General features: G+C 34.1%; 3 protein-coding genes and 1 long non-coding RNA gene across 9 annotated transcripts; 2 read left to right on the top strand and 2 right to left on the bottom strand.

Annotated features, from left to right (window-relative positions):
• Positions 1 to 1252: 1252 nt before the first annotated feature.
• Positions 1253 to 5011, top strand: LOC105641710 (1-deoxy-D-xylulose-5-phosphate synthase 2, chloroplastic). The gene is made up of 10 exons (XM_012226308.4): positions 1253 to 1382; positions 1549 to 1704; positions 1961 to 2125; positions 2222 to 2372; positions 2574 to 2845; positions 2938 to 3211; positions 3290 to 3597; positions 3680 to 3961; positions 4048 to 4332; positions 4447 to 5011. Exons 1-10 carry the CDS (start codon positions 1293 to 1295, stop codon positions 4591 to 4593), a joined length of 2130 nt encoding a protein of 709 aa, XP_012081698.1. The 5' UTR covers positions 1253 to 1292; the 3' UTR covers positions 4594 to 5011.
• On the bottom strand, positions 2509 to 5982 carry LOC105641711 (uncharacterized). Of its 3 annotated transcripts, XR_005177181.2 has the most exons (5): positions 5911 to 5982; positions 5727 to 5792; positions 5189 to 5356; positions 3711 to 3935; positions 2509 to 3576 (listed from the first exon to the last, which is right to left on the bottom strand). It is a non-coding gene; the product is annotated as an uncharacterized LOC105641711 (long non-coding RNA). The 3 variants fall into 3 exon arrangements; XR_016320093.1 differs by lacking the exon at positions 5911 to 5982 and having other exon boundaries at positions 3661 to 3935; positions 5727 to 5886; XR_001047254.4 differs by lacking the exon at positions 5911 to 5982 and having other exon boundaries at positions 5727 to 5885.
• A 1758-nt stretch (positions 5983 to 7740) lies between these two features.
• On the top strand, positions 7741 to 8793 carry LOC105641749 (lectin 7). Its single transcript, XM_012226343.4, has one exon. It carries the CDS (start codon positions 7845 to 7847, stop codon positions 8619 to 8621), a length of 777 nt encoding a protein of 258 aa, XP_012081733.1. The 5' UTR covers positions 7741 to 7844; the 3' UTR covers positions 8622 to 8793.
• A 1068-nt stretch (positions 8794 to 9861) lies between these two features.
• Positions 9862 to 16544, bottom strand: LOC105641708 (RNA-binding KH domain-containing protein). 4 transcript variants are annotated; one of them, XM_012226307.4, is made up of 9 exons: positions 15779 to 16544; positions 14617 to 15048; positions 14167 to 14442; positions 12707 to 12976; positions 12364 to 12609; positions 12220 to 12269; positions 11021 to 11129; positions 10175 to 10305; positions 9862 to 10068 (listed from the first exon to the last, which is right to left on the bottom strand). In XM_012226307.4, the coding sequence occupies exons 1-9, from the start codon at positions 16331 to 16333 to the stop codon at positions 10056 to 10058; spliced, it is 2082 nt and encodes a 693-aa protein (XP_012081697.1). In that variant the 5' UTR covers positions 16334 to 16544; the 3' UTR covers positions 9862 to 10055. The 4 variants fall into 4 exon arrangements, with proteins under 4 accessions (XP_012081697.1, XP_020537994.1, XP_012081695.1 ...); XM_020682335.3 differs by having other exon boundaries at positions 11021 to 11126; XM_012226305.4 differs by having other exon boundaries at positions 11021 to 11138; positions 15779 to 16542.

The following is a 16544-nucleotide window of genomic DNA, read 5'->3' as shown; positions in this document are numbered from 1 at the left end:
ATATGAAATAAAATTAAATCAGAAAATTATATAATTTTGCTTTATTTAATTTGTGTTGACTTGACTTAATTTGAATCGAATCATTAAATGTATTCTTATCAAAACCAAACAGTAAACACATCCAATAAAATATCCCTAAAAATATAAATTTAAGCTGAAAAATAAATTGGTCTTTGAAGTATAATTAAATTGACGCATTAAAATTTCTATTTTTAAAAATTAAATATGAGGTCTTTAATTTCTGATTTTGTTAATACGTTGGTCCTCTCATTCAAAATAGTCTTTTTTAGTTGCCAACGGACTAAGAAATTAGTCCTTAAATTATAGTCAAACTAATTGTAATGTCTCTAACTTATAATTTTTATTAACATTTTAGTCTTTTTTATGATTTTTATTAACATTTCAGTCTCTTTATTTTAGGTAAAATGATCAAAGTGTGGATAAAATTATAATTTAGAAGCTCTACACTTTAGTTTGAAAATATGAGTCCTAAATTTATTTTTGAAAATAAAAATCTTCATTTTTTAAAATAAAATCATAACTTAAGCGATCAATTTTTTTTTTTCTAAAATTTCATGCTCGTCCCATATTTCTTTATCTTACTTTTATTTTTTTATCCGTCCCAATTGTTATCTTGTTTCTTTTTATTTTCTTTTTTTTGTTTAGAAGTGAATAATATTTAAAAGTTTTATATTTTATTCTTATTTAATTTACTTCTTTTTCAATAAATATATTAGTTAAATTACTATATTAGATAATCTTGATAAAAATAAAATTAAAAACTTAAAAATTTAATTTTCCATTTATATATTATTTGACTGCCTTGATTGTTGGATTAATAATTAAAATTTGATTGGTTTTAATCATAATTTAATATGAATTATTTTTTATTTTAATAAAATACTAATATAACGATATATTAGAAAAAATATAGAAAAATATTATAACTCAAATCAAGATAAAAATTATGATACAGAAATAATAAAGTTAATTCCTTTCATAAAAAAAGCAAAAAAACAAAAAAAACAAAAATCTCTTAAATAAAAATATAGGTACATGAGTATATCGTCACCACGAAAAACATCCCCCGAACCAGCCTGGCGAAAAATTGAAGGAGAAACTGGAAAGCTAAATCTCGTGAAAATGAAAATTTTGATATTTTATCATGCCACGTAAGTAGCTCTCCTCGTCTTCTCTCACCTTGCCTGCCTATTATATAAACTTCGTTTGTCCTTCCTTTTCAGTCACTAACACATTGTTTCTCTCTTCTGATTTCTCTTACTTTGCAAGCCATGGCGGTTTCTGCTTCTTCCTTTGTAGCAAACCAATCCCTCTCTCCATTCTTGACAGCTTCGAGATCAAAAATCAGTAGCAGAAAACAGGTATATATATGTTATCTGTTCTGCATTAATACTGGTATAATAACATCATTTGATCTCCTTTGAAATTATGGGGTTTTTATGGTGCTGGTTTTGGTTTTTGTGGTTATCGGTTTTTTCCATGATCTTGTTTTTTGCTGGTTTAATGGTGTCTGGTTCTGTGTTTTAGTTCTGTTTACGAGCATCTGCTGATGATAAGGAAGGGAAAATGATGATTAGGAAAGAACAAGATGGCTGGAAAATTGATTTCTCAGGTGAAAAACCACCCACACCATTACTGGACACAGTCAATTACCCAGTTCATATGAAGAACCTATCCCCACAGGTAATAAAATAAAAATAAAACAAAATAAAATATACAAAGAAGATGGAGATTTTTTTTTTTTTTTCCTAATGTCTTTTTACAAGGAATGGTATCTCACACCCAGTTGGACTGCTAGTTGTTTTTGCTATACTATTCTGTTTGTTTCTACTTCTGACGGGGAGAGTTAGAAAATTAAAGGGAAAAATAAAAATAAAAAATAAAAACAAAAAAAGAATCCTACTCATTCTTGGCGGTTATACTGATTGGCAATTTTCAGGATCTTGAACAACTAGCGGCAGAGCTTAGAGCAGATATCGTATACAGTGTATCAAAAACAGGAGGACATTTGAGTGCAAGCTTAGGAGTTGTAGAGCTAACAGTGGCTCTGCATCATGTATTTAATACTCCTGAAGATAGAATCATATGGGATGTTGGTCATCAGGTAAGAGAGATACTTTGTATTCCAAGCCGGAAAAAAAAAAAAATGGAAAAGGGCTTTTCTTAGGATTTGGTAGTGAAAAGGTTCTAAATTTTGCAGGCATACCCACATAAAATTCTAACAGGAAGAAGGTCTAGGATGCATACGATAAGAAAAACTTCAGGGCTTGCAGGATTTCCTAAAAGAGATGAGAGTATTTATGATGCTTTTGGCGCTGGACATAGTTCTACGAGTATCTCTGCTGGTCTTGGTATGTGTAGCTCTTATTATTCAAAAGAGTGTGTGTGTATATATATGTTTTTTTTTTTTTTTTTTTCTCGCCATATTGGAAGATTCTCTATTACAGGATATTGGTGACAATTAAATCATCTTGCTAAAAATAGTGCTATTCGTAAAAGTAACAATTAATTATAATAATAATTTTTTCTACAAAATTAAAAAACAAATGCAGGAATGGCAGTTGGAAGAGATTTATTAGGGAAGAACAATAATGTTATTTCTGTAATTGGAGATGGAGCCATGACAGCAGGACAAGCATATGAGGCCATGAATAATGCAGGATTTCTTGATGCTAATCTAATTGTTATACTGAATGATAATAAGCAAGTATCATTACCAACTGCTACTCTCGATGGTCCTGCAACTCCAGTTGGTGCCCTCAGCAGTACTCTGACCAAGCTACAAGCAAGCACCAAATTCCGCAAACTTCGTGAAGCTGCTAAAGTAACTTTTGATATGTTTTTGTCTTCATGTTCTAGTCCTTGAATTTCATTTCCATACTCGAAGATATCTGACATGGGTTTTGTGTTTTGAAGAACATAACAAAGCAAATTGGTGGGCAAACTTATCAAGTTGCAGCAAAGGTAGATGAGTATGCAAGAGGAATGATCAGTGCTTCTGGGTCTACTCTCTTTGAGGAGTTAGGATTATATTATATTGGTCCTGTGGATGGACACAATGTTGAAGATCTAGTGACCATATTTCAAAAAGTAAAAGCAATGCCTGCACAAGGACCTGTTCTGATTCACATTGTGACAGAGAAAGGGAAAGGTTATCCCCCAGCGGAGGCAGCAGCTGATAAAATGCATGGTGAGACTGTAACTTTATCATCTAATGGTATTCTTATGGATTATTGAGAAGAAGATACTAATTCTTTCATCTTTTCAGGTGTTGTAAAGTATGATGTTCCAACAGGGAAGCAATTCAAGCCGAAATCTCCTACACTTTCATATACACAGTACTTTGCTGAAGCTCTAATCAAGGAAGCTGAAATTGACAATAAAATTGTGGCCATTCATGCTGCAATGGGTGGAGGCACTGGTCTCAATTATTTCCAAAAGAAGTTTCCAGATCGATGCTTTGATGTAGGCATTGCTGAGCAGCATGCTGTTACATTTGCAGCTGGTTTAGCCACAGAAGGACTCAAACCATTCTGTGCTATCTACTCATCATTCCTGCAACGAGGATATGATCAGGTGAGTCAATGGCCTGATTCTTGATAAACTAAAAGAATCCTTTGTTGCAAATTTCATACTAACTTTTATCTTTGGAACAAAGGTGGTGCATGATGTGGACCTTCAAAAGTTACCTGTCCGCTTTGCTTTAGATCGAGCTGGTTTGGTTGGTGCAGATGGACCCACCCACTGTGGAGCGTTTGATATCACATACATGGCTTGCTTGCCCAACATGGTGGTCATGGCTCCATCTGATGAAGCTGAGCTAGTGCACATGGTTGCCACTGCAGCGGCCATAGATGACAGACCCAGTTGCTTCAGGTTCCCAAGGGGCAATGGAATTGGAGCAGCTCTTCCACCTAATAATAAAGGAACCCCACTTGAGGTTAGCATAAGCAAAAATCTTGGAAAATTATACACAGCAAAACAAAGAACATATAACTAATGCTTTCTTTTTCAATTACTGAATAGATTGGAAAGGGGAGAATACTGATGGAAGGAAATAGCGTTGCGATTTTGGGATATGGTTCTATAGTTCGACAATGTGTAGAAGCTGCAAACAAACTCAGAACCCGAGACATTTCTGTGACAGTAGCTGATGCAAGATTTTGCAAACCCTTAGATACAGATCTTATCAGGCGATTGACTAGGGAGCATGAAATCCTAATTACAGTGGAAGAGGGTTCTATTGGCGGTTTCTGCTCCCATGTATCTCACTTTCTGAGTTTAAGTGGTATTCTGGATGGAGATCTAAAGGTGATTTTTCTTTCAGTATCGAAATTCATCTCAATATTCTTTTCAAAAGACTGCACTTATTCTCTTTTTAACTTTTCTACACTCTGGTTCTAATGTTTTTAATGCTTATTGCAGTTAAGATCAATGGTTCTTCCTGACAGATATATTGACCATGGATCGCCTCAAGATCAGATTCAAGAGGCAGGGCTTTCCTCAAACCATATTGCTGCCACGGTCTTATCTCTCTTAGGGAAGCCAAAAGAAGCTCTTCAGTTCAAATGAAGAAAGCATAAAAAGAATCAAGGTATCGCCTTGAAACGTAGCAAAAGTTATACACAAAAATGAATTCGAAAGGTTAAAAATTGCAATGTGATAATTCATATTTGGATTAAGGATTAAGGCTCAGTTATGACTTAGGTATAGAGCAGAATGGAAACAAATGAATTATATAGCCAACCCCAACTAGTTTGAGATACAGGCTTAGTTGTTGTAGTTGAAAATTCATATTTGGCTACGCTAATGTACAAAGGTTCAGGACTCCAATCCCATATCTATAAAGCATCCCAGTTCAAGGGTTCAAACATGATTCAATTGAATTTTGAGTCAATGATAGTGTTGTTGTACAGTTATTACTTCCATGTCATAAATATCAAAGTGAACTTGAAATTTCAAAATAGACCAAAGAAAGAAAATTTCTGTATCTTTTGTCTTCCTTCTCTGGTTGTTTATATTTGAAACAGAAGAATCGGTTTATATGGATCATCTCTGTTTGTTTGGAAGCGAAAACCGAACTATCTATAAACATGGATAGCATCAACTTGCATGCATATAATCCAAAAGCTGAATATTGATCTTAGCGCATGAATTAGCAGCTCACCATTGTATTACAATGTTGCAGATGCTCTTCTATCTCCACTTCAATTAGAGACTCACTCATTGTTCACTAGCTAATGATCCATTTGTCTCCTTCTGTTGGAATCACTAATTTTCTGAGCAAGGAATCTATCTCAAAAACTAAAAACTCAGCATCTGAAGTAATTACCATCTGCAATTTTAATCAGACATTTTATAAGGAAAAAAAAAAAAAAAAAAAAAAGCGAACCGTTAAATCATGATTGACATCTCTGTGTAGTTAAGCTAAATCCAAATATTGTCCACATTCCAACACCCAAAATGATCATTCCAAATCCCCTCAACCCAACCATTTCTTTACGAACTGTTTTGAGGATGAAACGCACAATCATATATTCTCTCGCGTACTAGTATTTGCGTTTCAGTTTATAATCAATAAGAAAATGGCAGCAAGAAGTTCAGCATCTTTACTAAATATCTCCAAATTTTGATTTGGAACAAGAGATTCAATTAACAACTCAATCAAATATTTAAGAAAAGACGAAAGAGAATGGGGTGCTCACCAGTGCCAAACTCTTTGTTGATCCATTGTTGGGAGTAGTTAAGCTTGACACCAACTAAAAAATAATCTGCACAGGAACACAACGCATCTTTAATATGATGATATCTACTTAGATGTCCCTTCTATCAAATAATTATCTCCTGCTGATAATAATTTAATGTTCCAATGAAGGAAGGACAACGCACCTCACTTAATTAGGCAATTCATCAAACAGTTCAATGATCGTGTGAAATGCTGCTTTTTTGTGGCAATTCTGATTACTCATTTGTGACAAATTGTAGTTGTGAGTTTTGAAGCCCAGCCCAGTTGATTGGACTGCCTATTTATGGAATATGGGCAAAGAATATTTGCACTGGAGTTGAAGACCCGATTTCTGCTCTGCAAATATTAAATTCGGCTTCAATAAGTCCAAATTTGTTTGCAATTTTTTGGGCTTTGGTTGGCATTACATTTGCAGTTGTAACTGCCCGCTTTCTGTCTAAGAAGTGGAATAGAATAAATCGGTTGAAGCGTAATGATCGTACGATCTGTAAGACATTATATGTTTCATAATAGATTTCATTCTTCTACCCTTTTTTCGAGAATCGATGGTGCTATCACAAATTGCTAAAATAACAATGGTTAGCCTTAATATGCACTTTTCTTTTTATTTTTTTTAAATGTAATTAATAATTTTGATGTTTGCAATTTCTTAGTGATTGAACATTTTTAGTTTTATTATAATTTTTGCAGTCTAATAATTTGACTGCCTAATTATAGAACTTTTTGAATATTTCGCGGAGAGAGTGGCTGGAGGAGGGGGTTATGGCCCCCTTGCTTTAGAAAAATTTGTCATGAACTCAAAGTACCAGCGTTCGACGGGTCAATGCAGCATTTTACTTTTTGTGTTGATAATAATATTTATATTTTCAAAACATTGTTCTGTTGGAATTGTAACATTCTTGTAAAATTTACAATAATAAATAAAAGTATAAATTCAAATTGATAATAAACAAAAATACAAATTCAAATATTATAAATAAATATTCTAAATTTTTATTATAGAATATACTTTAATTTTATATATCCAAATTTGAAAAATAATTATTATATAATTAATTTAAAATTAAATAAATCATACTAAAATAAATTTAAGAATCATATTTTACTTGTAAATTACTACTCAATAAATAATTAAAATTAATAACATAGAATGAAAATACATATTTGTATTAAAATTTTCAACCTTCATTATTAATACTTTAAATTTGAGGAAAATAAAAGTTTCATAAAATTCTATTCAACCTTTAAATATAGATATTAAAGGAGAGATAATAATGAAACTCTGAAATAATTTTATTTTTTTACTATTCAATATTCGAATTTCAGTGTCTGATTAATTTGATTTCATGTCGACAAGCTTATAAAAAGGGCAAAGTGCCCCGAATATTTAAAAAAAGTCTATATCCATAACTCCAATTTTAAGATCTCTAATTAAGAAGTAAGAGATTTTTATTCTTCTATCTCATTGTTGGGAGATAATTAATTATTTAATTCTTAATTTCTAGGAAGATGGCTAATTATTGGCATCATAATATACACTACAGCTAAATATGTTGTCTTGAAACTACCGAGTTAATACTCAAAAAAAAAAAAAAAAAAAAAAAAAAAAGAAACTACCGAGTTAATATTAAATTCAAGTTTCCATTATTACATTTATTTTTAGCAAAACTAATATTCACGCAGATATCCATAGAGTATGATTGATTTATAGAATCCTGAGTTGAATCCATTAATCATTAAACAAAGAGAGGTAGAAGAAATTCTATTAAACTTATAATTATGTGAAAGATAAGACTTGTCTACACTCGATTGTATGGATGATCTCATTTAATAAAAAAAAAAATTTAAGAAAAATATTACTACCTTGATTTGACCATGCTTGTACAAAACAAAAGGGATTCGCCGGCATGTCCAACTGGGACTTGGGAAATTCAGAAACAACGAGAAAGAAGCTGGCATTGCAGGCCTCTAATTACAACTTTCAACGTACTCTCCTATTTAAATTCCAAGTCCTTTCTACCCTCAACTCACCTTCATTAGCTAGCTCAAGCATTCATTTGAATAATCATATACATAAATGGAGTTCTCTAAGATCATTTTTCTTTCCTTACTTTTACTGCTTCCCTATGCAAACTCAGTTTCCTTCAGCTTCAACACATTCTATCCAAACATAGGAGGCATATCCTACCAAGGTGATGCATTCGCTTCTCCTGGATCTCTCCAACTAACAAAAAATCAAATAGACAATAACCTAACTTACAGTGCCGGTCGTGTCTCCTACGTTCTACCAATCCACATCTGGGATTCTTCAACAGGAAAACTATCAGATTTCACCAGTCGTTTCTCTTTTATTGCTAAGGATGTTAAGGACTGGACGATCTATGGTGATGGGTTGACCTTTTTTCTTGCACCCATTGACTCCGAAATTCCTCCTAATGCAGCTGGTGGTTATCTTGGATTATTTAGCCCTGAAACTGCTTTAAATGTCTCTAAACAAAATCAAATTGTTGCGGTTGAGTTCGATTCTTATCAGAATCCTTGGGATCCTATATTTGATCATGTGGGGATTCTTGTTGACTCCATTGTTTCTGTTGCTAATGTTACTTGGAGAAATGATATTACAAACGGTGCAGTAGTAACTTCATGGGTGAATTATGATTCTGCTTCTAAGAACTTGAGTGTGTTTTTTACTGATGCGCAGAATCCGGTAAGTAGAGGAGTTTATAGCCTTTCATATACTGTGGATTTGAGAGAAGTTTTGCCTGAATGGGTTCGAATTGGATTTTCTGCTTCTACTGGTACAGCTGTCGAAACAAATAGCATTCTTTCTTGGGAGTTTTCTTCAAGTTTGTGAGAGATTACCGATGGGAAAGGTAAATGAAGAAAAAGCAAAATTAAATAAAAATTAATTAGCTGATATAATACAAGAATAAAGTTTTTAGGGTTGAGAAAATTTCAGTGGTTTGGTTTGTTTAAGTAATGAGTAAAGTTTATTATCTTGCATTATGGCATTATGGCTTTGTAATAAAAAATTCATTTATAAATGAATAGCTGATTATTTCACATTTATACGATAATTATATTCATATTGTATCAACCCAAAGGTTTTATTAAATTTACTAATAAATCATTTAAATACCAATGAGATCGAAGCCTAATGGCTAAAGGGGGGATCTTATGACCAATAGGTCTTGAATTCAATTCCCATCTCCACTAAATAAATTTTTATTTATGGATTAGATTATTTGTATTAGGCTTTGATTGTATCTTCCTTTTTTTTTTTTTGGTACAAAAAAGATAAAGCAAAGCGGAATTATTTTTCAATATATAAGGAGGATAAAATTAAAAATTTTTATTATTTTATAGATAAAATTAAAATTTTTAATATTTTAAGGAATAAATTTTTAGAAGAAATTTGGGCGGGTTCAAAGGCCACTCCTGACACTCCCTCTCCCTCCATCATTGTAACAGAGCTCAGAGTGAGAAAGATACGTAATGCAAGACCAATCTCTAGGCATGAGGTCTTTGATAGCGATAACCACAGGGCGAGGCTTCCTCTTTCTGTTGCTTGGGGAATTGTTATTAGAAATGGAGCAATATAGTAAATGCATGGTGTAAATTACGATTCTGCTGTGACGAACTTAATTACACGTTTTTTTTTTACGACACAATGAATCCAGTGCTTAGAAGAGTTTCATATGCTGTGGATTTGAAACTGCTTAACATACCGAAAACAAATTCCAGAAATCTCATAAGCAATAGAGACGATCTTCAACTAACAGAATCAATATTGGTAAGTCATGACTCATTTTAATTCAGATTAATTAGACCTGAAGTTCTTATTTCTATTCAGTTGAATTCCCAATTAATTCAGATTAGTTAGACCTCAAGGACTCAAGAAAAATAGAAACCCACTTGCAGTTGCAGGTGCTAACTTCGAGAACAAGACAATTGAGAAATAATTTTACTGCCCATCAAGTTCTCATGGTCTTAGCTATAAAAACATAATTATATAAAAGCCCATAAAACCCTGTCATTGTGTAGCTAAGAACTGGATTGACTAAAAACAAAAGTTCAGAGGTCTAATTGACGGGTTAAAAAAAATGATCCGGTAAGGTTTTAAATTAAAGCATAAAATACCATATAAAAATGTTGCAATGAACTATCCTAAACTTCCAAATCCAAGATGAACCTGTTAGAAAGACAACACCGTTACCTATGGTTTTGATCTTGTTGAGTGACACCTTAAGCTAGAAGAACGTTAGCATTCCCATAATTACATTGACATTCAACTCCCACACCTACAGTACGCTATTGCATCAGATATAAGTATACACAAAGTGTGATATCTATTTCCAACGATCAGCTGGCAACTATAAGAGGTTAGACTGGTACTATGGAAATTACTGGTATGCTAAAATGAAGGCTTGAAACAAACTCTGTGCTGCCCTGGTTTGATCAGGCGTCCCTGAAATCACAACCGTCCTATCATTTTTACCAGGAGAAGGGTCGCATACTTCAACTTTTGCACCTGAGATCTGATGAAAATAAACCGCTAGCAAATTAATAGCAGAAGATTTATATATATAAATAGCAATTATAAGCATGTAGTGGACAAGTTTAACAGACTACATAACCAGCAAATTATGCTGGCCATTTTTCTCACAACTGAAGCAAGTATGTTTCAATCTGTATTGTTCTTCCATTTTTCCAGTGGTTGGTAGAATTTGTGAGAGAGAAATTTTTACAGCCAATTCACAGAACATGATTAGCTATTAAAAGAACTGATAGAATCATATGCATATGGCCCAAGACAAATATCATTAGACAAAAAATGCTAGTGGAATCCAAAACACATACTTTTCTACTGCTTTTATTAGATCATATCTTTTGTATGGAGCTTGTTGATTAATTTTATTAGTCTTTAATACGTACATTCATAGCTAATTGTAAACTAGCACATATATAATAATTAGATTAAATTTGAACTACTTGTGATCAGTTGATAATTCCAAACATTATGAGTTGAATACAAATCAAAATTTTTAATTTCCAAACTCCTATTTTAATGCTATGATGGGGCGACTTCGTAGTGGCCAAATAAAGCAGCAGGTAACTTAATATGAATTTATCAAAACAAAGCAGTTTTCTATTCACAAAATTACAGCAAACTAATAGACAAACCACTACACTTAACAGTGGTCTTTCTAATTTTTTTCGCTTTGTTTCATTGCGATTGCAAAGCAAAATTACCTGTCTTAATCGAGTCAGATTGCCGCCATCTTCGCCAAAAACAGAACCAATGATATCTTCAGAAACTAAAAGCTCCACAACTGAATTTGCCACATTAGATCTTTTTCTGCTGCATGAACTAATGAAAGGATGAGCAGTCATTAAATGCATGTCATATTTACAACAAATTTCATATTTAATTTCACAGAAAGATAACTATAGATATGTAGGAAATCAAGACCATATACATATTTGAGGTAGGGGAGCAACATTGTTTTGACTTTTCCTCACACTGACATAGCAGGTAATGGCACATTGCTGCATGTAGGAACACCATCATAATGTCTAAAAAACTGTGACTCCCTTATACTGAACAAGTTTTATGAACCATTAGCAAACACCATTAAGTGCCAACACCAGAACAAGTACACTTATCGTATATTCTACTAGCAAATCAAGAGGTTCGAGCAAGTTATCCTGTCTATTTTTATACGATCACCTAAATCATTTCATCAAAACTCATTTTCTTATCGAGTTCCAGCCACATGCCGCATCAATTACAATATAATCAACTCACTGTGCCAAAAAAGTTTCCTAGTTTCCACAGTTCACACAACGCAAGGATGACATTGATGATGTGTGGTATCAGCTTGATGCCTATCTATAATCTACATTGCAACATTAAAGCAGACGTGTTAAGTTGAGTGTTCCTAAAAAGAATAAATTATTATACAAAAACAAGTTATTTACAAATTTAAACCATCTTTCAAATAACAAATCACTTAATTTTATTTCAATAAACTAGCTGCAAATCTTTATCTTTCATTCTAATAAATTTCCATTAAATAATATTTATTTCATCAATGAATTTGTAGAATAAGTCGATGTGAATACAAACCTCAAATACTAAATCAACTATTTAAAATAAATGCAAAGGATATTTGCAAAACTTCAAAAGGAAAAGAGAAGAGTTGTAAAATAATTAAAAAAACCAATTAACCTTTCTAGCACTGCAAAAACTTATCAGAATTGTCAAGTGAAAGTGCTGAAACAAACTTCTAAATACGACATACATAACATTGTAAGTACACATTTAAAAATACTCAGAGTATGATAACAACTAGTTTTATCGTGTAGCAAAGGTATGACAGTAAGGAATAAAGGCGTAGATGATACAGAAGTAAACGAAACTTTAGTAGTTTGTGTTGTGCCTTGCTGACCTCTCAAGTTCCATGCTCCTGCCAAACATTTTTGAGCTTCTTTCTACAGTCTGTAAATGTACCCATGTTATATACATCCAATTGCTTAGAGCAATGACAAAGAACAACATAAACTGCGATATAAATGAGAAGGAGAACAGTCACCGGTGGCATATGCAATGAAGGTGAAGTAGCGCCAACTTTCATGGGACCAGAAGCTTGACCAATTGATAAATCCAATTCAAGGCAAGCAGTCTCCCTAACTCCAGAAGGACTCTTTGCACCTACCTCATTAAGCACCTCCTTGGGCAAAAGAAAGTGCAGGGATCTTTCAAGTTCTGAACCCCCAACAAATGCTGTTGAGCTGTTTTCATTATTTTTAATGGCTGCTGAACTCCCTTTTCCAAACTTCTGCAATCAAAAAAAAAAAAAAAAAAAAAAAGAATAAGGACCACATTGCTGAACTAAATATGCAAACAACGAAACACTGAGGAAGAAAACCTGCCACCTGTGTTAACTGCAGTCTTAGTGAAGAAGCATTACATAAGCTGTTGGAGAATCCAAGCTGATCCATTGCACTAGTCAAACTAGCTTCTCGATCAGAATCAAGGGATAGGTCTGCCAGTTGTTGTAATCTAGGAGAAGCAACCTCCACTACTCTTCCATTGGGACTCCTTAATTTTGCTTCATCGAGCAACTCACTAGGCACAAGAGTATCCCTCAGTTTTCGAGTAACTAGAAACAGAGCATTCTGTACATTTTTATACTCGCCTGTGATCTGCAAAAAGCATAAAACTTTTAGTATAATTTGATTGGGAGTTGATGCCAAAAGTATTCTGCCAATTCAATTTAAATGGAAAAAATAAAATAAAATCTTCTCTGAAACCCTAGAGGCTCTGCCAGCCACTTACAAACTACTATAAATGAGAGTTTATAATGATAACATTCCAGCGCTTATATAAGACAACTTTCTGGATAAACTTAAGGAGAAACCCCATGAATCGAAGCATCAGGAAATATTAACTAGAGAACTCAATGAGTTGAAAAGTAACAGAACTCTGCAAATTCATAATGTAAAACTAATAAATAACTGAAGCAGAAACATCAGTCAATGATTTCCAGGACTACATTAGGATAAAATTTAGAACTTAATTATTGCTTTATTATTATTTTAGTATTTTGCTATTCCAGAGTTTCTCCTCTTATTCCTATTATGATATTTAAATGCTTCCCATCTATGCTTCATATTATATCATATTATATACTAAAAGTTGGTATCATCAATACAATAACTTGAGGTTTTCTCCTGGTTTCCATGAGAACACTGAGAAATGAGATTGAAAATAGTTATCCAGTCCACAAGATAAGTCTTGGAATTAAGGTGTGACCAATATGTCAAATCCTGAAATGTAAAGGTTATATTGAAGTAGTGTAATAAATCCAATAAAACTTTACCGTAAGTATTTGTTCTGTTCAATGTGCTTCTACATATAAATAGAGTGAAGTGAGAGGGCATTTTTCCATATGATGTTACAAAAAATGCAATAAAAGATCTCTTAAAATAATGTAATAATGGTAAAAAAGAGAGAAAAGAGACATCATTTTCCAAGCAAAAAGAATGAACAGATGCTCAATTAACCAGCAACTCTTAAAATGTCAATTTGATGGTGACTTTAAAATAAGCTAGATAATGGACAAGGACGAGTTAATGTGGATGATACAGATAAACCAAGCTGAGGTTTGGCCCACTTGGTCTTGGCTAATTTACCAAACAAGACTTAAAATTAGACTGAGATGAGTGCAACTATTCATATACTGAATGAAGTCAAATCACCTTCCTTGAGCACATACAGCATCAGTTGCCATGGGTGTGTAGTATAATAATAGTTTAGACATTTTTAAAATCAACATTATATAATAAGTAACTTCAAAAAGAATCAGAAAGTTATAAGATATTAACAATCCCACCTCTATTACTACATCATTTTCTGAAGCGCAATCCGAGTTCTGTTCCCCTTCTAATATCTGTATATCAGCACCACTTCCTTCTGTGAATTTGGAATCTATCTCCCCACCATTCCCATTCAAGCAACAAACTACATCTGATTCAACCAGTAGCCGTGCAGTTACAGAAGTACCCTCAATCAAGACTGATGGATGCCCCTTTTCAATTTCATGCTCAATAGATCTAGCAAAGACAAGAATAACGGCATTTTGTGCAGGAGAGTACCATGATTCAAGGTTCTGCAAAAGTGATAAACAACCCAAACCGATAGAACAATATTGCACATTTAGATGATAACAATTCAAATCAATGGCAATGACGCTAATGTATTAATGAGAGAATAGGTGATAGAAAGCTCTACAATTATAAGCGTAAATAACAGCACTAGAACTTCCACAACTGTATTGACTAACCTCCAAGGCAGAAATGGTGACTAAACGTTCACCAGACATAGTGATTGGAGCAGCAAACATAATAGAAGCACCCGATTCATTCTGTAGAGTTCTGACAATGGTCCCTTTCTTTCCAATTATGCTCCCAGCTGCACCATTGGAGCAAAGCAGCCTGAATGAAACTTCTTGTTGTGTAACCTTCACATCCTGGTTGGGGTTTCCACCAGCATCTGAGGATAATGAATGAGTATTTACAGTATTTTCGGTCAAAGGTGGCAACAACGAACTAAGATGTGGGAAGAATTCTGCATGTGGGTCAGAAGAGGCCATATAGGAAGATCTCTCAACAGATCTGGTCAAAAGCATTGGACCTCTGTCATACGGCGGACAATCATGAAGACACTCAGTTACTGCAATCAGAGCTTTCTTTACAGCCAAAATGGTACCTGTAATCTGCCATAACATAAAATCTTTTTCATAAGGAGAGAGGGAAGGCATTGCTTTTCTTCCGTTTATACAGAATGCAAGTATTTGTCTCTTGTCCAGCTTGTACAACATCAATTATTATCCTTTCAATTCAGTCCCCAACTTAAATATCTAATAATGAACTATGAAGGGGATTCATAAACCAACATAGTTACAGATAATTTTATAGTGTCAGCTCAATTTTTACCAAATTAAAGCAATTTCAAGAAAAAAAGAAGCATCAATCAAAAGGCTGAAAGCAAAGTGACGCCTACCCGATAAACCAGAATTTTTTGTAGAATTTTATTTTAAAAAACAATCGCACTTATCTATGCAGCTAAGTCCATTATAAAGATATGAAATTTGCCTAATTTTATTATTTATATATATATATATATATATATATATATATATGAAGCAAATCTAAAAAGCTCCACTTAACCATGTTTATTAGCATTAGTAACAGTCGACATGCCGATTAACACTCGCATATATTATCATGGAGTTCTTTAGGAATAAGAATAGCTTCCAACCCAAAGCCATTGCAATTGTAAATAAAGGATACAAGCAAAAGACCAAGAAAGAAACTGTGGAAGGAACTAAACGACAGTAAAACCAAGCCAAAATGTCAAAATCATCTATCATTTCATTTTCATTTTCAACAAACAAAAACCAAGTCCTCCACTCCAGAACAAATAAAGAAGCATATAGAAGAAACCTGAATCAATTCATCATCTTTTGTAGCGCAGTGCGGGGCCGGTAGGATTCTGATCTGGGCCCCGCTCTCTCTCCTCATTCTCACTACATTCTTCCCTGCTCTACCCATCACGGCACCAATCTGTGTCCTATCTGCCAAAAGTCCACAATAACCCTCACGCACGCCACTCTCACTCTCACCTGCTCCTCCTTTCTGTGCCTCAACTTCCCACATCCTCTCACAAACCCTAATGACCGCGTCCTGAGCCACCGATATAAGCTCCTTTTCCTCCTCCTCATCATCATCCTCTGTTGACTTGAACGCGATTCTCCTCCCGGGAGAAGCCGGACCAACTACTAGGATCATCCGGTGGTCCGAACCTTGCACTTTCGGTTCGCATTGGATAGTGCACCCAGTGTCTCTTCGAATTTGAGAGATGACGGAGCCGGAAGTGCCGATTAGGCCACCGATGATGGAAAAATGACAGACGACTCGGTATGCGACCTGGCCGGGTTGCAGAACGAACCGCTGCAATTGACGGGGACGCCGTCTGCGGCTATGGTCGCTTTCTTGCATCGGGGAAACGGCGTTGCGTCCGGAGAGTTGTTGCTGCCCCAAAATGGAGGGAATATTCTTGCGTTTGGTTTGCCTTCCTCTCTACGGTTTCAGAAATCTGCAAGTCCGTACAGTGGAGAGACATTAAAAAAGGGGCTATAAAGCGCGCCAGAATTCGCTGGACGCGGTTGTACTGTGTACTTCTACATGAGGATTTTGGTCAAGGAAAAAT

This window comes from Jatropha curcas, chromosome 3 (genome assembly GCF_041381405.1).
Source record: "Jatropha curcas cultivar XTBG-Jc1 chromosome 3, XTBG_Jcur_1.0, whole genome shotgun sequence".
Taxonomy (NCBI): domain Eukaryota; kingdom Viridiplantae; phylum Streptophyta; class Magnoliopsida; order Malpighiales; family Euphorbiaceae; genus Jatropha; species Jatropha curcas.
Note: the sequence above shows the minus strand (reverse complement) of the source record. Positions and strands in the feature narration are given on the sequence as shown.